At 38.7% G+C, this 27,269-nt stretch overlaps 1 protein-coding gene across 1 annotated transcript in view; it reads left to right on the forward strand.

The window, feature by feature from the left end:
- DNAAF6 (dynein axonemal assembly factor 6) overlaps positions 1–27,269 on the forward strand; it is a 69,558-nt gene that overhangs the window by 40,994 nt on the left and 1,295 nt on the right. Inside the window, exon 6 of the mRNA XM_081115020.1 lies at positions 16,376–16,461. Within this exon, the coding sequence (XP_080971146.1) occupies positions 16,376–16,461 (86 nt within the window). The remainder of the gene's footprint in view (positions 1–16,375; positions 16,462–27,269) is intronic.

A 27,269-nucleotide genomic window follows, 5' to 3' on the forward strand; every position in this document is an offset into this window, starting at 1 on the left:
CATTGTGGGGAGCCGCTACAGTGTTTTGGACAGGTTTAAGCCTTGAACTGATGAGAGGGCACAGTCCTCTCATTGCCACATGCAAGTCCCAGCTTGGAGGGCAGGGCCCTCCCAGCACAATTATAGCCAACAGCTGTAGTTGTAAGCGTGAACCTATGGTCCGAACACGTGGTTCCACATGCCTAAGTGATGTGGGCTTGATAGAGTTCAGGTGCATGTAGTTAGGTAGGATTGAAACCCAGGAGAATGTTGTAAACATCTTGGTCACGCTCTTACTTTGCCTCATAGCATCTGCTATAAAATAAAGGCATGGCTGTGGGCATGGTCTCTGTCTCTCAGAGAAGCAGCGTCCCTCCAAGACCCGGCTTTCATTCTCTTGTCTGTCTTTTCTAAGCCTTTCAGCTGCCCCCACTCAGGTTCACCCTTGGCTGTGCTGGTGTGGCACACTTTATAAAGATATGCCTCCATGCTCCCAGGGCGGGCTCCTGCCTCAAACCCTGCCCTTACAAGAAACAGCTCTGGGAAACAGCTCGGGGGAGGGTGCAGCCATTGCCAAGACAACCCCTGCAGGACTGACTTCCTTCTGCTTGGTCGTGGCGGTTCTGGACATGATGAGCACCACCCAGGGTTTTTATAAAAGTAGATGTTTAATTTATTCTTCTCTCCTGGTAGTCAGGAAGTGACAGTTCAAGAGGAAACCTAGAATTGATGATCTCTTCAGAACACTTGCTATTTGACCTTATCATTTCAATTTTTACATACATTCTAATATGATCATAGACACTTATCTGAGGAACTGGGGAACCTGTATTAATCACTTTTAGATTACAGGAATATGATATCTTCAGGAAACATTCTGTCATATAAATCTATCATAAAAATAAGACAAGAAAGAGAGAATTTGAAATTCAAAATGATAATCCCACATTAATGACCACCCCTCTCGAAGGCTGAGAGAGAGAGAGAGAGACTGAATAGTTTTGACTGAAGATAAACTGAAAATGGGGAAAAGGGACCTCACAAGCCTTAAATTAGTAGACTTTTTTTCCTGTCACTTGTTATTCACAAGGCCAGAAGACAGAGGTTTGAACTAGTTAGTGATGGATACTGTGGTAGCCTGCCTACAAGATGGCCCTCAAAGCTTCTAAACTCCTGCCCTAGCCAGTTTGGCTCAGTGGATGGAATGTCGGCCTGCGGACTTAAAGGTCGTGGGTTGGAAACCGATCAAGGGCATGTTGTGTCTCTCTCACATCGATGTTTCTCTCTCTGTGTCTCCCCCATTCCTTTCCACTCTCTCTAAAAATCAATGGAAAATGTCCTCTGGTGAAGATTAACAACAACAAAGAAGATTCTCAACTCCTGATTCTTCCCTTTGTGTAGTCCCTTTCACATCAAATAGTGCTTCCCTTTATAATCAATGGGATGTTACAGAAATAAAAGTATATAATTTATGAGCCTATGTTTAAGAAAGCATTGCTTCTGCTTTGCTTTTTTTGTATCATTCACTCTGGGGAGAAAACAGTTTTTGTGTCATAAGGACATTCAAGCAGCCCTAAGTCTTGTGGAGAAGTCTAGGTGGTGAATAACAGGCCTCCTACCAACAGCCATGTGAGTAAGCTATTTTGGATGCAGAACCTCTAGCCCTAATGAAGCTTCCAAATGTCTATAGCAGTAGCCAATATCTTGACTACAACCTCATGATAGAACATGTCAGAAATACCTAGCTATGACATTCCCAAATTCCTAACCCATGGAGAGTGTGAGACAATAAATGTTTACTGATGTTTTGAGTCATAAATTGGGTATGAGGGTGGAATTTGTGTTGATTATGTAACAATAAATAATAAACAATAAATAACTTATCAGTGACAGAACTAGAATTAAAAACCAAGTTTGACTCCAAATGTTGAGCTCCAAAAAGGTTGCAAGTTTCCCAAAGAAAATTTTACCAGTTTTTTCTTAGCTTACCTACTAAAATAAATTATTCTTTGAAATAAATTCAATTTATATCCTATCTAAAGAGAGAAACATTAATACCTTTACCAATTGCTTGGTCAGTGACATACTGTATTTACTAATGTTGAATAAGTTTAGTCATGGGTATAATCAGAAGTCAATAAATAATCATGTCTATTTTTAAGGTGTTCATTAAAAATATCTCTAAAGTAGTCTGATTCAAGTTTCAAGAGGGGTTTTTCTATTAAGATTTTTCATACTTATGAGATATTAACATGTACCATTCCACTTAATTTGTTCCTTCTCCTGTACTGCATCTGAAGCCATTTTAGTGTACATTTTTTATTTCTTTAAGAGGAAAAATTAGTTGTTTCTGACTAACCCTTCACTAGAGTTGAAATGATTTCAAGAACCACTTTGAAGCTCTACCCAAAAGCTGAATGTAAATTTCACAGAAGTCATAATATTTTCCTCCTTCAAATGTCATTTCAACCCTGAGCAAATAATATTTTCCCTTGAAAAATCGAAACATTTCATAATAAAGAAACAGATATTTGTATCTCTTGTTCCAGAGGACATGAGTCATCCTGCAACTAAAGAGCATCTCAACTTGACTATCAGATCTGAATGTTATTGCAATAAAAATGTGTCTTTGTCCAATAGAATACTCATTTATTTTGAGGTAGAGCTCCTATATTTACTTCTTTGAGAAATGTTTCATTTCTCAAGCATATCTAATTATGAAGATTTGAATTTTCAAAATATAAAGTAAAGGTGATTCTTTGTTTAATGAAAATATTAACCATAGAGGATATATATATATATATATATATATATATATATATATATATTTAGATGCTTTTTCTTTTTAAAAAAATATATATTTTATTCATTTTTTACAGAGAGGAAGGGAGAGGGATAGAGAGTTAGAACCATCCATGAGAGAGAAACATCGATCAGCTGCCTCCTGCACACCCCCTACTGGGGATGTGCCCGCAACCAAGGTACATGCACTTGACTGGAATCGAACCTGAGACCCTTGAATCTGCAGGCTGATGCTCTATCCATCGAGCCAAACTGGCTAGGGCTCAAATGCTTTTTCTGCATCTATTCGTATGATTATGTGATTTTTATTCTTCATTTTGATTATATGATGTATCACATTTATTGATTTGTGGATATTCTACCACTTTGCATCACCAAAATAAATCCCACTTGATCATGGTATATGATCTTTTCAATGTATTACTGGATTCAGTTTGCTAATATTTTGTTGAGGATTTTAGCATCTATTAGAATGTTCATCAGGATATTGGCCTATAATCTTCTTTCTTTGTAGTGTCTTTATCTGATTTGGGAATTAGGATAATGCTAACTTTGTAAAAGGAGCTTGGAAGTTTTACCTCCTCTTGAATTTTTTGGAATAGTTTGACAAGGAAAGGTGTTAGTTCTTTGAATGTTTGGTAAAATTCACCTGTGAAGCCATCTGTCCAGGACTTTTGTACGCTGAGAGCTTTTTTATTACTGTTTTGATTTTTATTAGTTGTAATAGGTCTATTCAGATTTTCTAATTCTTCCTGATTCAATTTTGGAAGATTGTATGTTTCTAGGAATTTATCCATTTTGTTCATATTGTTCAATTTGTTGGCATATAGTTGTTTGTAATATTTTTTTACATTTCCTTGTATTTCTTTTGAGTCAGTTGTTACTTCTCCTCTTTCATTTCTGATATTATTATTTTGGTTTTCTCTCTTTTTTTCTTGATATGTCTGGTTAAAGGTTTGTCAATCATGTTTACCTTTAAAAATAACCATCTTTTGGTTTCATTGATCTTTTGTATTGTTTTTTTAGACTCTGTTTTATTTATTTCTGCTATGATCTTTATTATTTCATTTCTTCTACTATCCTTGGGCTTTGTTTATTGTTCTTTTTCTAGTTCCTTTAAGTGTAAATTTAGATTGTTTGAGATATTTCTTGTTTCTTTCTTTTTCTTTTTCTGAGTTGGCCTGGCCAACAGCTGAATTTTATTTTCCACAGATTTTCCCTCCACAGGGATTGAGCCTTGAGAGTTGGGTTTTTTTAAGTTCTTTTTTTTAAAAATAATTTATTGATTAAGTTATTACATAGATGTCCTTATCCCCACTTTACCTCCTATCCCCCCACTCATGCCCTCACCCCCCCCCTGTTGCCTGTGTCCATTGGTTAGGCCTATATGCTTGCATAGAAGTCCTTTGGTTGATCTCTCCCCTTTACCCTCACCCTCCCCTACCTTCCCTCTGAGGTTTGACGGTCTGATCGATGCTTCTCTGTCTCTGGATCTGTTTTTGTTAATCAGTTTATGTTGTTCATTATATTCTATAAATGAGTGAGATCATGTGGCATTTATCTTTCTCTGACTGGCTTATTTCACTTAGCATATGCTCTCCAGTTCCATCCTTGCTGTTGCAAATGGTAAGAACTCCTTTTTTACTGCAGTGTAGTATTCCATTGTGTAGATGCACCACAGTTTTTTAATCCACTCATCTACTGATGGGCACTTAGGCTGTTTCCATATCTTAGCTATTGTAAATTGTGCTGCTATGAACATAAGGGTGCATATATCCTTTCTGATTGGTGTTTCTAGTTTCTTGGGATATATTCTTAGAAGTGGGATCACAGGGTCAAATGGGAGTTCCATTTTTAGTTTTTTGAGGAAACTTCATACTGTTCTCCACAGTGGCTGCACCAGTTTGCATTCCCACCAGCAGTGCACAGGTGTTCCTTTTTCTCCACATCCTCTCCAGCACTTGTCGTTTGTTGATTTGTTGATGATAACCATTCTGGCATGTGTGAGATGGTACCACATTGTCGCTTTGAGTTGCATCTCTCGGATGATTAGTGACTTTGAATATGTTTTTATATGTCTTTTGGCCTTCCTTATGTCTTCTTTCGAAAAGTATCTATTTAGGTCCCTTGCCCATTTTTTGATTGGGTTGTTTATCTTCCTTTTGTTAAGTTGTATGAGCTCCCTGTAAATGTTGGAGATTAAACCCTTATCAGTAATAACATTTGCAAATATGTTCTCCCATGCAGTGGGCTTTCTTGATGTTTTGTTGATGGTTTCCTTTGCTGTGCAAAAGCTTTTTATTTTGATGTAGTCCCGTTTGTTTATTTTCTCTTTAGTTTCCATTGCCCAAAAGCAGTATCAGTGAAGAAATTGCTTCGGCATATGTCTGAGATTTTGCTGCCTGTGGATTCCTCTAGTATTTTTATGGTTTACCATCTTATGTTTAAGTCCTTTATTCATTTTGAGTTTATTTTTGTGTATGGTGTAAGTTGGTGGTCTAGTTTCATTTTTTTGCATGTATCTGTCCAACTTTCCCAACACCATTTATTGAAGAGACTGTCTTGACTCCATTGTATGTTCATGCCTCCTTTGTCGAATATTAATTGAGCATAGTGGTTTGGGTCAATTTCTGGGCTCTCTATTCTATTCCATTGATCTATATGTCTGTTCTTGTGCCAATACCAGGCTGTTTTGAGAACAGTGGCTTTGTAATACAGCTTGATATCACTGCCAACTGAGGAGCAGCCACTTCTGTGACCACCCAAGGAGCAACCGCAGCCCAAGGAGATTTTTCTTGTTTCTTGAGGTTGACCTGTAATGCTATGTATTTCCCTCTCATGACTACTTTCACTGTGCACCATAGATTTTGGGTTGTTGTGTTCTCATTTTATTTGTTTCAAGGTATCATTTGATTTCTTCCTTAATCTCATTATTAACCCATTCATTCTTTTTTATTTTATTTTTTAATCTTTACTGTTGAGAGTATTACAGATGTCCCCCCTTTTTACCTATAGCTCCCCTCCAGCCAGTTCCCACCCTACCCCAGGTCTTCACCACCATATTTTCTCTGTCCATAGCTAATGCACATATAAATGTAAATTCTTTGGTTAATCTCTTCCTACCCGCTTATCCCCTTCCCTCTGAGATTCGTAAGTCTGTTCTGTTCTATGTTTCCATGCCTATGATTCTATTTTATTCACCAAATTATTTTGTTCATTATATTGTTTATTTTGATTTTTAGATTAAATTATTGATAGATATGTATTTACTGCCATTTTATTGTTCATATTGTTTTATCTTTTACCCTTCAAAATTTCATGTAATACTGTTTTGGTGGTGATGAACTCCTTCAACTTTTTCTTGTCTGTGAAGCTCTCTATCTGACCTTCAATTTTAAATGCGAACTTTGCTGGGTAGAATAATTTTGGCTATAGGTCCTTGCTATTCATCACTTTGAACATTTCTTCTGACTCCTTTTTGGCCTGCAAAGTTTCTGTTGATAAATCAGCTGACAGTCATATGGGTGCTCTCTTGTAGGTAACTGACTGCTTTTCTCTTGTTGCTTTTAATATTCTCTTTTTGTCTTTAATTTTTGGCATTCTAATTATGATGTATCTTGGTGTGGGCCTCTTTGGGTTCCTCTTTTTTTTGAGAGGGGGGGGTCTTCTTGTTTGGGACTCTCTGCGCTTCCTGGATTTGTAAGTCTATCTCTTTCAACAGGTAGGGGAAGTTTTCTGCCATTATTTGTTCAAATACTAGTAGATTTTCAATATCTTGCTCTCTCTCTCCTCCTTCCCCCATAATGCGATGTTGGTATGCTTGAAGTTGTCCAAGAGGCTCCTTACATTATCTTCATATTTCTGGATTCGTTTTTTCTCTTTTGCTCTTCTGATTAGGTGTTTTTTGCTTCCTCGTATTCCAAATTTGCTTCTCAGAATCCTCTACTCTACTGTTGAATCCTGTAAAATATTCATTTCTATTAGTGTATGCTTAATTTCTGACTGGTCCTTTTTCATGCCTTTGACATTCTCAAGAAGATTCTTGAAAGTCTCACTAAGTCCCTTGAAACTCTCATAAAGATCCTTGAGTAACCTTATAACCATGGTTTTGAACTCTGTATCCCTTAATTTTCTTGCTTACATTTCTTTCAATTGTGACATATTTCTTTGTCTCCATATTTTGGCTGCTTCCCTGTGTTTGTATCTATGTATTAGATAGAGCTCCTATGTCTCCTGGAATTAGTAGAGTGGCCTTGGGTAGTAAGTACCCATAGGGCTCAGTGGCTCAACCTGTCCAGTCACCTGAGGGGGGCATTCTAGGTGTGCCCCTGTGTGGGCTGTGTACACAGTCTTGTAATCAAACCTTGATTCCTGTTGGCATCACTGGGAGGAATTGACCTCTAGGCCAATTGGCTGTGAGTACCAGCTGCAACTACAGTTGGAGAACTGCTGTTCAGGAAATACCCCTATGGAGCAGGACTTGCTTCAGTGGGGCTTTAGTGCTCACTGAATTTGCCTGTTGAGTGTGTCCCTTGTGGATGTGTAGAGTTGTAATCTGGTATGGTCTGAAACTGTCCACTGGATGCACTGGCTCTGGGACCTCCAAGGAGGTTCAAAGTCAGCCACTGCCTGTGGCCACCCAACAGGAGCTACAGAAAGATCTGCTGATGGCTGCTATTTGTATTAGGCGTAGAAGTGCCCAGGTGAGGCCCAGCTATGAAGCAAGGCAGGCTGGTGCTAGTGCTGGGTCTTAAGTCTTTTATTGATAGGTTTGGGGCATGCTGACACCAGCTGTAGCTTGTTTGAGAGATATTAGGAAAGTCTGAAGCCTGAGCTAGGACAGTCCATTCACATGGAAAAACTGATACAAACAGCTTGGGTAGGGCTGAAAAATGGATAGGGTGGGGTCTCAGGGAATCACCAGGCTGGAGCAAACAGTGTGAGCCAGACTGATGGAGACTCAGATATGGTTAATTACAAGGAAGGTCCCAGTACAGGAACAACAACCCCTGCAAACACCCCATCTGGGAGAACTCTGCCCCTGAGTTCCTGCCCTGAAGCCAGGCAATACATTTCTTCCCCATATGTTTCTGGGTTCCTCAGAGGGATAGAATCTGAGTAAATTTGTGCACTGGCCCTTTAAAAGGAACACCTGGGTCTCCAGCTGCCTCCGTGTCACTTAGCCACAATTCCTGCTGGTTTTTACAGCCTGAAGTTATGGGGACTTTACTTCCCAGCTCTGGAATCCTGGGCTTTGGGTCTGATGTGGGGCTGGGACCCCTTGATCTTTATGGGCAGCTTCTGCAGAGCCAATTTCCCTCCTGTTAAAACAAACAAACAAACAAACAAACAACAACAACAACAACAACAACAAAAAACAGCACACATGGATGTGTGCTGGTCCAGCACAGGTGGACAAGCCCAGTCTGTGCCTCCACCCCTCCTAGCAGTCTAAATGTGCTTTCTTCTTTACTTCTGTAGTTGTAGGACTTCCATTCAGCCAGCTTTCAGATGGTTCTGAATGATAGTAGTTTTGTATTTTAGTTGCAATTTTGATGTGGTTGTGGGAGGTGGCAAGTAAAGGTGTTTAGCTACACTGCCATTTTGGTTGTCCCAGAGGATATTATTCCATTCTTTTTTTGTAATGTTATTTAGTTTTCATGTCTTTGTGTGTATTGCAGTTTTTTCCTTCTGATTGATTTCTAATTTCATAACCATTATAGTCAAAGAAGATGCTTGACAAGATTTCAATCTTCTTACATTTATCAATACTTGTTTTGTATCCTAACATATGGTCTCTCCTAGAAAATGTTCCATATGCACTTGAAAATAATGTATATTCTTCTGCTTTGGGGTGAAATGCTCTGATCTATACTAATAATAGAGGAATATGCAAATTGCCCAGGACGCCATCACAGTAACAACCAGACCGGCAGGGGGGTTAGTGAGGGATGACCAAACAACTGAACAGCAGGCTGCGTGGGGCGACCAGGCCTGCAGGGGGGCGGGCAGTAAGGGGCGACCAGGTTGGTGGAGAGGCAGTTAGGGGTGACCAGGCTGGCAGGGGGGGTCAGTTAGGGGCGATCAGGCAGGCAGGCAAAGGCAGTTAGGGGTGATCAGGCCAGCGGGGGGCAGGGGGGGCAGTTAGGGGTGATCAGGCAGGCAAGCAGGAGAGCAGTTAGGAGCCAGCGGTCCCAGATTGTGAGAGGGATCAGGCCTAAACCAGCAGTCAAACTTCCCCTGAGAGGTCCCGGATTGGAGAGGGTGCAGGCTGGGCTGAGGGGACCCCCCCCCCATACACAAATTTTGTGCACTGAGCCTCTAGTGTTATCAGTAAAATCCATCTGACCTAGTGTGTCATTTAAGGTCACTGTTTATTTCTTGATTTTCTTATCTGGAAGATCTATCCACTGATGTCAGTTGGGTGTTAAAATTTCCTACTATGACTGTATTACTGATGATCTTTTCCTTTAGATCTGTCAAGATTTGTTCCTATGTTGGATACATAATGGCTTACAACAGTTATAACCTCTTAATTGGATTCCTTCTTTTATGTTATGTAGTGTCTTTCTTTGTCTCTTACTATAGCTTTTTCTTCATCTTTGCTCAAGCTCTTCAACTCCCTCCACCAGCCCTCAACAATCTCCCCACCCTGACAACTGTCAGACTGCTCTCTATGAGTTTGTCTCTATCTCTTTGGAAAATTTTTAAAATTTCCATTGGAATAAAGTATCTTTTTTCATCCCTTACTTTTAGTCTGTTTGTATCTTTCATTCTGAGCTGACTTTCTTGTAGACAGCATATATATATCAGTCTCGTTTTCTTATCCATTCGTCTACCCTACGTGTCTTTTGATTGGAACATTTAAACCATTTACATGTAAATTGATTATTTATACATATTTGTTATTACCTTCTTCTTTCTTCCTCTTCCTCTTCAAGAAGACCCTAAACATTTCTGGTAATACTGGTTTGGTGGTAACAAACTCATTTAGCTTTTTCCTATCTAGGAAGCTTTTTATTTCTCCTTTAATTTTAAATGATAGCTTTGCTGGATAAAGTAGTCTTGGTTGTACTTCTTCATTGTCATCATTTTGAATATTAATGCCAATCCCTTCTGGCCTGAATTGTATCTGTTGAAAAATAAACTGACAATCTTATGAGAGCTCTCTTGTAGGTACCTGTGTTTCTATTGCTGCTTTTAATATTCTCTCTTTGTCTTTAACCTTTGTCATTTTAATTATGATGTGTCTTGGTGTGGGGCTATTTGAGTTCATCTTTTTGGGACTGTGACATTCCTAGACTTGTGTGTTTGTTTTTTCTTTCACCAGGTTAGGGAAATTTTCAGTCATGATTTCTTCAAACAGGTTATCAGTACCTTGCAACTTTGTTCTCCTTCTGGTTTCAATCTGATGTGGATGTTGTTATGCTTTATGTTGTCCCAAAGGTCCCTTAAACTATCCTTATTTTTTAATTTGTTTTTCATTTTTCTTCTCTCATTAGGTGTTTTCTACTACCTTCTTATCCAAATTGGTGATTCATTTCTCTGCTTCATCCAACCTATTGTTTATTCCTTCCAGTGTATTCTTTATTTCAAATACTATTTTCTTCATTTGTGTCTGGTTCTTTTGTGTGGTTCCTATGTCCTTTTTTAAAAATATATTTTATTGATTTTTTACAGAGAGGAAGGGAGATAGATAGAGAGGTAGAAACATCGATGAGAGAGAAACATCGATCAGCTGCCTCCTGCACACCTCCTACTGGGGATGTGCCTGCAACCAAGGTACATGCCCTTGACCGGAATCGAACCTGGGGCCTTTCAGTCCACAGGCCAAATGCTCTATCCACTGAGCAAAACCAGTCAGGGCCCTATGTCCTTTTTATCTATCTCTTTGTTGAAGGTCTCACTAAATTACCTGAGTATCCTTATAACCATTTTTTAAACTCTATATCTGGTAAATTGCTTGCCTCCACTTCATTCAGCTCTTTTTCTGCATTTTTCTCCTGTTCTTTCATTGGCTCCTATCCTAGAGCCAGACAATTCAGTCTGACCAAGATTCTTTTCTCTCTATTTTGGCTGCTCCTTTGTATTTGTTTCTATGTATTAGATAGATCTGCTGTGACTCCCAGTCATGGTACAGTGGCCTTATGTAGTAGGTGTCCTGTGGGACCCAGTGGCACAGTTTTCTTGATCACCTGATCTCAGTGCTCCAGGAGTGTCCCTTGTATTTGTTATGTGGGCCCTGCTAATGTAATTGAGTCTTGATTACTATTGGTTCATTCAAGTGTGGGGTGGAATCTCAGGCTGGCTGACTATGAGGATGGACCATGACCACAGTTTATGAGCTGCTGTATGGGTGCTGACTATAGGAAACAGAATTTATTTAACAGGGTCTGATGCCTGCTAATATCTCCCATTGGATATGCCACTTGTAAAGCTAAATGGAACCTGCTCTGACATCTGAAGCTAGCCACTGTTTGTGTTGATTTGGAGCCCCTTGGGAGGGACTCTGGTCCAGGCCAGTGTCAGACTTTGCCTGTGACTGGCCCTGGGCAATTTGTTTGGAGCTACAAAGCAATCCACAGGTTGTGGCTACCTCTGCTGGGCCTGGGTGTGTGCAAGAAGGACCAGTCTGCACACAGAGGCTGAAATTTACCAGCAGCCAGCCCAGGGGCAGGTCAGAAAAAGTCCCAAAGTACTTCAAGATACGCCTCCAGCTTCCTTTGCCTGCCAGCTGCCTGATAGAATCAGTCACTGAAAGTTTCTGGCAGTATACAAGTTGCATGAGGAAGGTTCTCAGTGAGTCACCAGATAGGGTTGAGTGGGATTCACCAGACTCATATTGGTTCAAACTTGGTGTCAGTGCTGGGTCTGAGGTCACTCAGCAAATGTCCCTGTATACACCAAGTTTAGCTGTTGGGTGCCCACAGACCTTTCTGGTGGTGCGGGGTCTCAGGGAGTCATTGGGGTGAGGCCAGCAGAATTTATCTGGAACAAAAGGATCAAGATTTGGCCATGTGAAGGGGGCGGGGAGGGGGGGGGAGTTCTGCACCATTCCTGTTATGAAAGAAAAATGGCTCCTGTCCTAGAGCCAGACAACTCGGTCTGACCAAGATTCTGCCAGGAGCCAAATCTCAGCAGGCCGGGCCACAGGGAGTCAGGAGGGTAGGGGTAGTGGATCTCCCATGAAGGGCAGGATAGGATATATTTAGAAAGTAAGACCTCTAGAGCTCTATTTACAATTTTTTTTTTAATGTATAGGTTTAATAAAGTAAGCTGTAACTCACAGGCATTTATTGGTCCACATACTTCTTTTTTATTTAATCCTCACCTGAATATATTTTTCCATTGATTTTTAAAGAAAGAGTAGAAGAGAGAGGGAAAGACAGAGACATAAACTGATGTGAGAGAAACACACATCCACTGGTTGCCTCCTGCACACTCCCTGACCAGGGCCCTGGCTGGGGAGGAGCCTGCAACCAAGATACGTGCCCTTGACTAGAATTGAACCCAGGACCCTTTGGTCTGCAGGCCAATGCTCTTATCTACTGAGCCAAACTGACCAGGACAATTCACATACTTTATATTGCAAAAATACTATAGCCTACTTTAAGATTGTTATAAGGAATTTCATTTTTCCCATTATTTATTTGATATGTATTACCCTCAAAACCTATGGCTTTTAAAAATTTATCTTTATTGTTTAAAGTATTATAGATGTCCTCTTTTTTTCCCATTGACCCCCCCCCCCTCCGGCCCCACTCCCTTCTGCTCTCCAGGCCTTCACCCCATTATTGTCTGTGTCCATGACTTATGCATATATGCATGCAAGTTCTTCCATTGATCTCTTCCCTGCATGCCCACCTCCTCCTCAGCTTCCATCTGAGGATCCTGTTGCATGCTTCCATGTCTCTGAATCTATTTTGTTTGTCAATTTATTTTGTTCATTAGATTCCACATTTGAGTGATATCGTGTGATATTTGTCTTTCTCTGGCTAACTTATTTCATTTAGCATAATACTCTCCACGTCCCCCCATGCTGTATCAAGGGTAAGAGATCCCCTTTTTTATAGCTACATAGTATTCCATGGTGTAAATATACCACAGCTTTTTTTATCGAATCATCTATTGATAGGCACTTGGGCTGTTACCAGATCTTAGCTATTATAAATTGGGCTGCTATGTACACAGGGGTACATATGTTCTTCCTGATTGATGTTCCAGGCTTCTTAAGATAGATTGCTAGAAGTGGGATCACTGCGTCAAATGGCAGTTCTATTTTTAATTTTTTTGAGGAAACTCCACACTGGTTTCCACAGTGGCTGTACCAGTCTGCATTCCCACCAATAGTGTACTGGGGTCCCTTTTCCTCCATATCCTCGCCAGCACTTGTTGTTTGTTGATTGATTGATAGCAGCCATTCTGACAGGTGTGAGGTGGTACTTCATTGTCATTTTAATTTGCATTTCTCTGATGATTAGTGATGTTGAGCATTTTTCCATATGTCTCTTGGCCATCTGTATGTCGCTTTGGAGAAGTGTCTATTTAGGTCATCTGCCCAATGTTTGATTGGGTTGTTTGTTTTCCTTTTATAGATTTGTATGAGTACATTATATATTTTGGATATTAACCCCTTATCAGATGTATCAAATTGGCAAATATGTTTTCCCATATAGTGTATTCCTTTTCATTTTGATGCTGATTTCTGCGCAGAAGCTTTTTATTTTGACGTAGTTCCATTTGGTTATTTGTTTCTCTTGTGTTAGGCATTGTATCAGTGAAAAATTTGCTACATGAGATATCTGATACTTTGCTGCTTATGTTTTCTTCAAGGTTTTTTATGTTTTCATGACTTACATTTAAATCTTTTATCCATTTTGAGTTTATTCTTGTGTACAGTATAAGTTGGTGAAATCCCAAACCCATTTTTTATAAAAACTCTCAACAAAGTAGGAATAGAGGGATCATACTTCAACATAATAAAGGCCATATATGGCAAACCTACAGTCAACATCATACTTAATGAGCAAAAACTGAAACCATTTTCCCTAAAAACTGGAACAAGGCAGGGTTGTCCACTTTCACCACTTTTATGCGACTTAGTACTGGACATCCTAGAAACAGCAATCAGATTAGAAGAAAAATTAATAAAAGGCATTCAAACTTGAAAGGAGGTTGTAAAACTATCAGTATTCACAGACGACAAGATATTGTACCTAGAAAATCCTAAAGACTCCAATAAAAAAAAATACTAGATTTAATAAAGGATTTTGGCAGTGTAACAGGATACAAAATTAACACCTAGAAATCGATGGCATTTTTATTCACCAATAATGAACTTTCAGAAAGAGAAACTAAAAAATAAGTCCATTTACCATTGCAAAAAAAATTAAGATACTTAGGAATTAACTTAACCAAGGAGGTAAAAGGCTTATACTCAGAAAGCTATAGAACATTGAAAAAGGTAATATCAACCCAAAGGTAATCTGTACTCATTTAAGTCACTTCTCTTTTCTCCCTTTGTTTATAGAAGAGGATATAAACAAGTGGAAAAATATGCCATATTCATGAATTGGTAAACCCACATAATTAAAATATCCATACTTCCCAAAGCAATATAAAGATTCTGTGCAATCCCTATTAAAATACCAACAGCATACTTCACAGATCTAGAACAAACTGTCCAAAATGTATATGGAACCCAAAAAGACCCCAAATAGCTCAGCAATCCTGGAAAGAAGAACAAAGTTGGAGGGATCACAAGGCCAGATATCAAGCTATACTACAAGGCCACTATACTCAAAACAGCCTGGTACTGGCATAAGAACAGGCATATAGATCAATAGAACAGAACAAAGAACCCAGAATTCTACCCAAGTCATTATGCTTAATTAATATTTGACAAAGGAGGCAAGAGCATACAATGGAGTCAAGACAACTCTTCAATAAATGGTTCTGGGATAATTGGACAGCTATATGTAAAACCTATGGCTTTTATCCTTTCCATTCCAGCTCTGAAATCACCAGATGTCCAATATTTCAAGTATTTTAGCTCATTTTAGATAAGGCTTCATAATTTACCTAAAACTTAGGTTGTTTTTTCTTTGTCTTTGGAAACCATATCCCATGTCATCTCAAATAGATGATAGATAGATGATAGATAGATAGATAGATAGATAGATAGATAGATGATAGATAATCAACTTCTATCAAAAAGAGAATAAGTTAGAAAGATGAGACTTTTATTGTGCTAAAATACACAAAATATAAATTTTGCCATTAGTGACATTTAGTACATTAACAATATTGTGCAACCATCACCAGTATATAATTTGAGAACATTTTCATCAACACAAAGGTAATCCATACTCATTTAGCAGTCACTTATCTTTTCTCCCTCTCCATGCTCCCACAAACACTCATCTAGTTTCAGTCTCTATGGATATTATGAATATTTCACATAAAAATTCCCATAATAAGTGGCTTTTTGTGCCTGAATTCTTTCACTTAGCTTAATAGTCTTAATGTTCATCCATGTAATAGCACTTCATTCCTTTTTTAAAATACATTTTTATTGATTTCAGAGAGGAAGTGAGAGGGAGAGAGAGAGAGAAACATCAATGATGAGCGAGAGTCATTGGCTGCCTCCTGCACCCTCCCTATTGGGGGTTGAGCCCACAACCCAGGCATGTGCCTTTGATTGGAATCAAACCCAGGATCCTTCAGTCCACAAGCCAACACTCTATCCACTGAGCCAAACTGACTACTGACTACGGCAGTACTTCATTCCTTTTTATGACTGAATAATATTCCATTCTATGTATATACCACATTTGGGTTTTCCATTCATCGGTTGACATTTATTTGGTTGGTTTTCGTCTTTTGGCTATTGCGAATACTGCTTCTATGAACAAAAATGTTATGTACATGTTTTTGTGTGAGCACCTGCTTTTAGTGCTCTTGGATATATATTCAGGAGTGGAATTGCTGGGTCATGTGATAAATGAGATGAGATATTTTTAAGTGAAATCTTACCAAACTAATAAATATTCTCATTTGATGGGTAGGGGACATATTATTATTTCTTTTTTGTTATGCTAACAACTTCTCTGGACTCCTACACTTCTCTAGGAAATGTGGTATGGAAGTTTATACCAGGAGACTACCAGATGGCATCATTAACCTATACCTAACACAAGAAATAACCATTTTTTAATACAAAGGGTCCACTGACATAAAGGCAGTTGAAGGTCTCTAACTTTAGCAAGTGCACTGCAATGCAACTTCAGACAATGAAGGTTACAGGCAAGTAACCAAAGTGTTTCTATATAGATTTGGAGTCAGATATAACTTAATGGAATTACAAAACCTTGCCCTTGGGCCCCTCACTAAACTTCACTTTATTTCAGTTTCTCCATCTGTAAAATAGGAGTAATAAACACTGTTTTTCAAGATTTTTATGAGGAAATGGCATAACCTGGCATATAGTTGGCACTTAATAAATATTAGTTCTTATTTGTCTATATTTTCTTATAGTCTTCAAATTAACTGATCTTCAAGACTACAATATTTTTTTTCTCGTTTTTCCTTTCAGGTTAAAATTAAACTGCCAAATACAAACCCTTCTGAAATTAAAATTAATGTCCAGGAAATGATCCTCGACCTTCGTACTCCTGATAAGTAAGTAAAACTTAGAACTATAATAATTTATTATAATATGAATGAATCCTCAGTCAATATTTTAAAATGTACATAGCAATTTTGCATCATTCCTAAAGTCTGAAGAAAAGTTAAAAAGCTAGCTAATCATTCAGATCTTTACTCTACATAATATAGACATAACAATATTTGGAAATACCTAGATTTTTTTTCTACCATGCATTTGTACATTTGGGGTAGGTTGATATCACCAAAACAGTCTTTGATATTCAGATACAATCTGTTAGGAAAAATAGCTAGAGATGAAAATGCCTTAAGTTGTAAATCTTGCATGTGTAATTTTTGTACAGTTATAGCATAAGAGAAGCAAAATCTTTAAACTTTTTGGATATGATGGGGGCTCTAAAATTAAATTTTATTATACTCATTTAAAATCAATAAAAAAATTAAAAAAAATTCTTATCAAAGGATATGTTTAGAGAGAGGAAGAGAGAGAGAGAGAGAGAGAGAGAGAGAGAGAGAGAGAGAGAGAGAGAGAAACATTGATCAGTAGCCTCCAATGCACACCCTGACCAGGGAATTGAACCTGCAACCTGGGTGTATGCCCTGACAGGGAATTGAACCCACAACCTTTTGGCGTACCAGATTACACTCCAACCAACTGAGAGCTACCTGGCCAAGGCAACACAACTTCTTGTCATCAAGTAATTAAAACAAAAATTCCAACAACTAATTTATCACTATATCCTCAAACTGTGTGAATACATTTAAAAATAATACAGGTGATAATGGGATGATTCAATTAAATACTTTGATATTTTCTTTTTGTTGTTTTTTGTTCTTTTAAATATATTTGTCATTGTTGATCATTTACAGATATCCGCCATTTTCCTCCTCTTGCCCCCCTGATATTTTCAAAGATAGTCTATTACACATGTTCAAATCATGTTCCCAAAACTTAGTGCCAACAGTAAAAATGATATAAAATGATTATTCTGAGACCTGTATGAATCAGTCCTATTTCTCAAAACTAGCTCTATAAAGAAGGAGTCAATGGAACCTGGTGTGTGCTAGATAAAATGTCTAAATATCTCACTGCTTTGTTCACTTTTCATCTGGATGTGAGTACACTTTGGTTGATTGCAGTGGTTCTTTCACTATGACTCATCAGCATTTCATATTGTGAATGAGGAGCAGTCAGCTTCTGGCATATTCTCTTCCTTCCATTATCAGTACTTATAATTCTCCTTTGCTGATCTTAGAGCTTCAAAAATATATAAAGTAGATCCCTCATACAAAAGACTTATATGTATAAACAACAGAATGTACATACATAACTTAACCTTGATTTCTATGGCAAATGTAGATGCATTTAACACAAAATGATCTAGAGATGACTACATATCAAATATTTTCTCATTACTCATATAGTAATTTCAAACGTATCCTCATGATCATCTCATGCTATAAAAATTACATTCACTATCCCCACCATTACTTCAGGGAGAATAGTAATTTTTTCATTGCGTATTATGCACACATTTATTCTGGCACCCAACCTTTCCAAGGAAAGTTAGTTAAATAGGCAATCTTCCATGATATTTGCATGCTTGTTAAAAGCACACACACATCTGCACACCATTGATTTAATTTCCGTTCCCCTAGCAGTTCTTACTGTCTCCATCAATCTTTAGGCAGCTTCTCTGGCTATGCTGTCATTCCAGATATCTATCAGAGACCACTAAATGAAAGACTCATATAGAAATACTTTTTCACATAGAATATGGGCTGCATTAGGTCATTTGGATCATGCTGTATTTATATAATAAACTAGAGGCCCAATGCATGAAGTTTGTGCAAGGGGCTTGGCCCCCATCACCACTGCAGCTGCCTCAGCCCCTGCCACCACAGCAGCCACCTTTGTCTTGGCCTCCACCTGCCACAACTTCATCTGGAAGGTCATCCAGAAGGACATCTGGAAGGACGTCTAGTCTAATTAGCATATTACGCTTTTATTATTATAGATGATTAATGCAGAAAGGTACTGTCTCATAAGGAAAAAAATCATTAAGATAGAAGACAAAAGATATAATTAAGGTTTTTATTTCTTTTCTTAAACACTAAAGTTTTCTTTGGAGCCATGCTATTATCTAAATTTGTATTAGTGGGATTGTGTCTTGTTTTATAGTTTATTTATATTCACATCTACTTTCTTTAGTTTCTGAGTTTGACACCCTGTAAAACTATGTTTACTTGCTTCAAGAAAGATATGAGAGGACATTCAGAATTGTTCATATATCTACTAGAGACCCAGTGCATGATTAAATCGTGCATGTGTAGGATCCCCTACCCGTGGTCGGCAAACTGCGGCTCGTGAGCCACATGCGGCTCTTTGGCCCCTTGAGTGTGGCTCTTCCTAAGCCTTAGGAGTACCCTAATTAAGTTAATAACAATGTACCTACCTATATAGTTTAAGTTTAAAAAATTTGGCTCTCAAAAGAAATTTCAATCGTTGTACTGTTGATATTTGGCTCTGTTGACTAATAACTTTGCCGACCACTGCACCTAGCTTGCCATCAGGGCCATGTCCGCTGTCCTGCAATGCCTCACACGCTCTGTGGACACTGCTGGCACCCTACCCCATGATACTTCACATGCTCCACAGACGCTGGCAGTGCCCCACCTTGCAACACCTCACATGCTCCGTGGACGCTGCGAGCACCCTGCCCCACAAAGCCTCGCACGCTCTGTGGACGCTGCCAGTGCCCTGTGATGCTCCACTGACACTGCCCGCACCTGGGGGGTGGGGGTAGAGAGGTAGGGGGAGGGCCCAAGAAGTGCTCCAACACCTCCTGGTGACCGGTTGTTTTGTTGTTCCACCGTTACAGCATCACAACCACAGGCCTTTTATGATATACGTAAAGCAGAGAACAAGCGAATTCATTTTCACTGAATTGACTGCTAATATCTGTCAAATGATAATCAATTACACTGTAATTATTAATAATATCCAGATATTTAGCATTATAAAGGGTGTCCCAAAATTCACGCAAGAAGTAATTTTGATAGAAAACACAGGTTTATAATTAAAAATTGTAAATTTTTTATTGATTCATAAAGTATATAGTATAGGGTTATGTATGGAATAGCATATCGGGTAAATGGCCTCCACGGCTTTGCTGGCACATATGCACTCTTTTGTTGAAATTTTCCATGACTGAAATGCGGCTGCTCAGGCAATAGTAGTTAATGGTGCTCACTATCGCGACATGATAATCCAGTTTTTTTGTGCCTAAATTGCAAGATATGGATGTGGACAACATGTGGTTTCAACAAGACAGTGCCACATGCCATACAGCCCGAGAAACAATTCAATTACTGCATGAGTCATTTCCCGGTCGTGTAATTTCCCATTTTGGTGATCAGAATTGGCCGCCCGGATCATGTGATTTAATGCTGTTGGACTTTTTTCTTTGTGGTTTTTTGAAGTCTAAGGTTTATGCCAACAAGCCCACAACCACCCACTCCTTGAAGGAGGAAATTGAGTGCTGTATCAACAAAATTCAGCCACATTTATGCAAAAAAGTCATGGAAAACTTCAACAAAAGAGTGCGTATGTGCCAGCAAAGCCGTGGAGGCCATTTACCCGATATGCTATTCCATACATAACCCTATACTGTATACTTTATGAATCAATAAAAAATTTACAGTTTTTAATTATAAACCTGTGTTTTCTATCAAAATTACTTCTTGCTTCAATTTTGCGACACCCTTTACAACCAAAAGAAATAATGCAGTTTACTGAATTGTTCATTAAAAAAACTGGTTGTTTTGGCATATACATTCTCAACATGAAATAGATGGAAAGGAGTAAAGATAGGGGAATTGGATAATTTCCCAAAGTCTCCTGACTTTGTCTACATATGGGGTTTATTTATTTCTTTGTAATTTGAATTCTTTATTGTTTAAAGTATTACATGAGTCTCCTTTTCACCCACTGACCTCTCCCCAGCCGCTCCCAACCCCCACCACATGTCCTCACCCCCCTACTGTCTGTGTCTGTTTGTTATGTTCATATGCATGCATACAAATCCTTTGGTTGATCTCTTACTCTCTCACCCCCCATCTTCCCTCATAGGTTGGACAGTCTGTTCGATTCTTCTATGTCTCTAGATCTATTTTTGTTCAGCCATTTATGTTGTTCATTATATTCCACAAATGAGTGAGATCATGTAATATTTACCTTTCTCTGACTGGCTTATTTCGCTTAGCATAATGCTCTGTAGTTCCATCATGCTGTTGCAAATAATAAGAATTCCTTTATTTTTACAGCAGCATAGTATTCCATTGTGTAGCTGTACCACAGTTTTCTAATCCACTCACTGATGATGGGCACTTAGGTTGTTTCCAGATCTTAGCTATGGTGAATTGTGCTGCTATGAATATAGGGGTACATATATTCTTTCTGATTGGTGTTTCTGTTTTCCTGGGATATATTCCTAGAAGTGGGATCACTGGGTAAAATGGGAGTTCTATTTTTAATTTTTTGGGGAAACTCCATACTATTCTCCACAGTGGTTGCACCAGTCTGCATTCCCACCAGTTGTTCATGAGGGTTCCTTTTTCTCTGCATCTTCACCTGCACTTGTCATTTGTTGATTTGTTGATGATAGCCATTCTGACAGGTGTGAGGTGATACCTCATTGTTCTTTTGATTTGCATCTCTCAAATGCTTAGTGACTTTGAACATGTTTTCATATATATGTCTCTGGGCCTTCTGTATGTCCTCTTTCAAAAAGTGTCTATTTAGGTCCTTTGCCCATTTTTTAATTGGGTTGTTTATCTTTCTTTTGTTAAGTTGTATGAGTTCCCTGTAGATTTTGGAGATTAAGCTGTTATTGGATGTAACATTGGCAAATATGTTCTCCCATGCAGTGGGCTCTCTTGTTTTGTTGATGGTTTCTTTTGCTGTGCCGAAGCTTTTTATTTTGATGTAGTCCCATTTTTTTTTTATTTCTTCCTTAGTTTCCGTTGTCCTAGGAGTTGTGCTGGTAAAGATATTAACATGAGATATGTCTGATATTTTGTGGCCTATGGATTCTTCTAAGATTTTTATGGTTTCCCATCTTACGTTTAAATCCTTTATCCATTTTGAGTTTATTTTTGTTTATGTTGTAGTTTCTTTTTTTTCCTTGTATCTGTCCAATTTTCCTAACACCATTTATTGAAGAGACTGTCTTGACTCCATTGTATGCTCTTGCCTCCTTTGTTGAATATTAATTAAACATAATAGCTTGGGTCAAATTCTGGGTTCTCTGTTCTGTTCCATTGGTCTATATATCTGTTTTTGTGTTTGTTTGTTTTTACCAGTCCCAGGCAGTTTTGATAACAGTGGCTTTGTAATATAGCTTGATAGCTGGTCTTGTGATCCTTCCTACTTTGTTCTTCTTTCTCAGGATTGCTGTGGCTATACAGGGTCCTTTTTTTTAATTATTCCAGATGAATTTTTGGAGAGTTTGTTCTAGGTCTTTGAAATTTGCCATTGTTATTTTAATGGAGAGTGCATTGAATCTGTAGATTGCTTTGGATAGTATGGACCTTTTAATGATGTTGATTCTACCAATCCATGAACACGGTGTATTCTTCCATTTGTTTATGTCTTCCTCTATCTCTTTTTTTTCAGCGTCCTGTAATTTTCTGAGTACAGATCCTTTACCTTCTTGGTTAAGTTTATTCCAAGGTATCTTAACTTTTTTTGTTGCAGTGGTAAATGGGATTTTTAAAGTTTCTCTTTCTGTGAGTTCATTATTGGTTTATAAAAAAAGCCATAGATTTCTGGGTGTTAATTTTGTGTCCTGCTACATTGCCAAATTCATTTATTAAGTCTAGTAGTTTTTTGATGGGTTTTCTATGTACAATATCATTTTATCTGCAAATAGTGACAATTTTACTTCGTCTTTTCCAATTTGGATGCCTTTTATTTCTTCTTCTTGTCTGATCAGTTTGGCTAGCACTTCCAGTGCTTGTTGAACAAGAGTGGTGAAAGTGGGCATCCTTGTCTTATTCCTGTTCTCAGGAGAAATGGTTTTAGTTTTTGCCCGTTGAGTATGATGTTGGCTGTAGGTTTGTCATATAAGGTTTTCATTATGTTGAGATATGATACCTCTATTCCCACTTTGCTGTGAGTTTTTATCAGGAAAGGATGTTGGATTTTGTCAAATGCCTTTTCTGAATCAATTGATATGATTATGTGATTTTTGTCTCTCAATTTGTTTATGTGATGTATCACTTTTATTGATTTGTGGATATTGTACCAGCCTTGCATCCCGGGAATAAATCTCACTTGATTATGGTGTATGATCTTTCTAATGTAATGCTGGATCCGATTTGCTAGAATTTTTTGGACAATTTTAGCATCTATGTTCATCAGGGATATTGGCCTGTAATTCTCTTTCTTATCTGGTTTTGGAATTAGGGTAATGCTAGCTTCATAGAAAGAGCTTGGAAGTGTGCCTTCCTCTTGAATTTTTTGAAAATGATAGGTTTTAGTTTTTCTTTGACTGGTAAAATTCCTCTGTGAGGCTGTCTAGTACAGAACTTTTGTTTGGTGGAAGTTTTTTGATTACTGTTTCAATTTCATCAGTAATTATCAGCCTATTCATGTTTTTTTATTCTTCCTGATTGAGTTTTGGCAGCTTGTATTTCTGTAGGAATATGTCCATTTCATAAAGGTTGTTCAGTTTTTTGGAGTAGAGTTGTTTATAGTATTTTTTTCACAATCCTTTGTATGTCTGTGGGGTCAGTTGTTACTTCACCTCTTTCATTTCTGATTTTGTTTATTTGAGTAGTCTCACTCTTTCTTGGTGAGCCTGGCTAGGGGTTCATCAATATTGTTTATCTTTTCAAAGAACCAGCTCTTTCCCTAACTGGTTTGGCTCAGTGGATAGAGTGTCAGCCTGCGGACTGAAGGGTCCCAGGTTCAGTTCTGGTCAGGGGCATGTACCTTGTTTGCAGGCATATCCCCAGTGGGGAGTGTGCAGGAGGCAGCTGATCCATGTTTCTCATTGATGTTTCTAACTCTCTATCCCTCTCCCTTCCTCTTTGTAAAAAATCAATAAAATCTACACTAATAAAAGAGAAAAATGGTAATTGGCGTACGGCAATACCTTTTTCATTGGCTAATCAGGGCTATATGCAAATTAACTGCCAACTAAGATTGGCAGTTAACTGCCAACTAAGATTGGCAGTTAACTGCCAACAAGATGGCAGCTAATTTGCATATGTAGGCACAATGCAGGGAGGCAAAAGGGAAAGCAGGAAGAAGCCCCCTGCCACTGACAGTGATCAGAAACCCAGGGGGGAGCTAAGAGCTGCGGGGGCAGGGCAAAGGCGGCCCTGGAGCCGCCTTTGCCCTGCCCCCCCAGCCATGATCGGAGAATCAGGTGCCTTTGCCGCCCTGGCCAGTGATAGCAGGAAGTAGGGGTGGAGCCAGCGATGGAAGCTGGGCACGGTCGAAGCTGGCAGTCCCAGGAGCTAGGGGTCCCTTGCCTGGGCCTAAAGCGAAGCCCATAATCGCGGCACCCCCCGCTGCCACTGCAGGTCCCCGCTGCCTGGGCCGGACGCCTAGGCCAGAGGCGTTAGGCCTGGGCAGGGGCGGAGCCTGCAACCGCGGGGAGCTGGGGGTCCCCTGCCCAGGCCTGACACCTCTGCCGGAGGCCTCAGGCCTGGTCAAGGGGCTGATCCGGTGATTGGTGATCGGAGGGTGATGAGGGTCAACTCCTCTGGCTGAGGCATCAGGCCTGGGTGGGGGGCGGAGCCGGGGATTGGGGGGATATGATGGTCCCCTTGCCCAGGCCTGAAGCCTGGGTCAGAGGCGTCAGGCTTGGGCGGGGGTTGGAGCAAGCGATCAGAGGGAGATGGGGGTCCCCTGCCCAGGCATGATTCCTGGGCCAGAGGCCTCAGGCCTGGGCGGGGGCCAGAGCCAGTGATCGGGGGGAGATGGGGGTCCCCTGTCCAAGCCTGACACCTCTGGCAGAGGCGTCAGGCCTGGGCAAGGGGCCGATCAGGCGATCGGAGGGTGATGGGGGTCAACACCTGAGAGCTCCCAATATGTGAGAGGGGGCAGGCTGGGCTGAGGGACACTCTCCCCCCCCCACCCAGTGCACGAATTTTGTGCACCGGGCCCCTAGTATATATATAAAAAAAAGAACCAGCTCTTGGTTTTATTGATCTTTTGTATTTTTCTGTCTCTATGTCATTTATTTCCATTCTGATCTTTATTATTTCTTTTCTTCTGCTTACTCTGGGATTTTCTTGCTGCTCTCTTTATAATTCTTTAAGTTGCAGGGTTAGATAATTTGTTGCCATTTTTTCTTTATTGTTGAGGTAGCCTTGTAGAGATATGAACTTCCTTCTCAGTACCCCTTTCACTGTGTCCAATTTTGGATTGTTGTATTTTCATTGTCATTTGTTTCCAGGATGCTTTTTATTTCTTCTTAGATCTCTTTGGTAACCCAATCATTTTTTAATAGCATGCTATTAAGCCTCCAAGTGTTTGATTTTTTTCGTTGTTTTTATTGTAGTTGATTTCTAATTTTATGCCATTGTGATCTGAGAAGATGCTTGATATGATTTCAGTATTCTTGAATTTGAAGAGACTTTGCCTGTGTCCTAATATGTGGTCTATCTTTAAAAATGTCCTGTGTGCACTTTAGATGAATGTATAGTCTGTATCTTTGGGGTGAAATGTTCTGTAGATGTCAATTAAGTCCATCTGATCTAGTGAGTCATTTAGGATTGCTGTTTCTTTGCTGATTTTTTTTTGTTTGTTTAGAGGATTTATCCACTGTTGTGAATGGGGTATTAAAGTCCCCTACTATGACTGTATTGCTGTTGATCTCTTCCTTGATATCTTCCAGACTTTTTTATGTATTTGGGTGCTCTTGTATTGGGTGCATATATGTTTACCAGAGTTATATCCTCTTGTTGAATTGTTCCCTTTAGTCTTATGAAGTGGCCCTCCTTAACTCTTGTTACGGCCCTCACTTTGAGGTCTATGTTGTCAGATATAAGTATTGCTACCACTCATTATTTTTTAAGTGAATTCTAAGAATATCATAATTAAATTCCTTGAACATGATAATAAAGGCACATTCTAAAGACAAGTATAAGTTAATTTTAGTTGAGTGCTGCTTTAGATTATTTTCACCTTTGCTGTGCTCCTTTAATTCAGCTTGATAGTTGACTGATATTCCATGACATCAATACCTAATGTTTTCTAAATAGAATAGTGAATTGCAGCTCAGAAGGTATTTCTGCACTTTCTTTGAAAATAGTTATATCTTATCTCCAATAGGAAACCTTAAAAAGGCCATGTTTTGCCCTAGCCGGTTTGGCTGAGTGGATAGAGCATTGGCCACTCAGGGTCCTGGGTTCGATTCCGGTCAAGGGCATGTACCTCAGTTGCAGGCTCCTCCTTGCTCCAGGCTCTGGTCAGGGCGCATGCAGGAGGCAACCAATGGATGTATTTCTCTCGCATCGATATTTCTCTCTGTCTTTCCCTCTCTCTAAAAATCAATGGGAAAATATCCTTGGGTGAGGATTAAAATTTTTTAAAAAAAGGCCATGTCTGTGTTTTACACAGATATGTAAATCAAAGCATTTATTAACTACATAAAATAAAAATTGCATTATGTAAGTATGCACAGAGCAAGATCGTCCTTTATGTATATCTCTTGCAAGCAACATCATCTTGAATTCTCCATTATAAATGTTAGCATGCAAGTCTCTAATGTTCACTGTATAGATATTTTTTTATTTTCATATATTATTGTCTGCCTTTACATAATTCCTAATGGAAATTGGGACTGGATAAATATTTGACCAGTGTCTAAACTTTAGCTTCTTAAAATACAAATACATTATCAATGTAAAGGCAGAGGGGTTTGGGTTTAAACGTTTGTTCACATTTTATAGTACTAATTACTAATCTATAGTAGTTATTCAGATATCACTTTGTGGTGACCAGTTTTCTTTTCACTCATTTATTTATTCACTCAACAAATATTTACAAACTCTTCTGCTAGATAGTGGGGGGACACCAAGATAAGATACATTCCTATCCTTCAATGGTTAAGTATTTGGAAAAATTTTGCTTTGTTTAAATATAAATCTCAGATATGAGACAGTAAATAGATTAGATCAAAATACGTTCCTTCTCCTAAGAGTCTAAATAAGTTACACAGGTTGTATTATTCAAAATTGTATTATGTAAAGCCATAACTAAGGACTAGACAGTAATGCCAATGGCCACTAACTGTCTTTTTAAAATTTATTTCTTTCTGGACAGGGAAGTGTATATTGTCATTGGAATTTATTCTTCAGGTGATTTATAGTTCTCTTTCAGTGCAGTGAAGCTACTACCACTGAACTTTGCTTTCTTTTTAAAGTGAATATATTATAATTTGTAGAATAAGGGATAAAGCAAATATAACTGTAGCACAACTTATATTGTTAATATATTTAAAAAGATGGACCCTAAATGTTTCTGCACCTACTTTTTTTGAGATATCAAATATTAAAGGCTACATTAAAATACCTCATGATTTCATTAGTTAAGGTGAAAGGAGGTGGTTCTCCTATCTTATATATCTGTAATAAAATAAAAGTCACATAAAATTTCTTCTTCAGCTTCTGTAGATGTGTGGTAAATACTTTTAATGAGCCCAGTGTCCTGAATTTAGGTCTGCAAATCAGTAAAGAAGCAATTGATTTTCAAGGTTTTTGTTTTAAAATACTAATTCTTTTTTTTTTTATCCTCACCTGAGGAT

Source organism: Myotis nattereri (assembly GCF_964212035.1).
Source record: "Myotis nattereri genome assembly, chromosome: X".
In the NCBI taxonomy this organism is placed as follows: domain Eukaryota; kingdom Metazoa; phylum Chordata; class Mammalia; order Chiroptera; family Vespertilionidae; genus Myotis; species Myotis nattereri.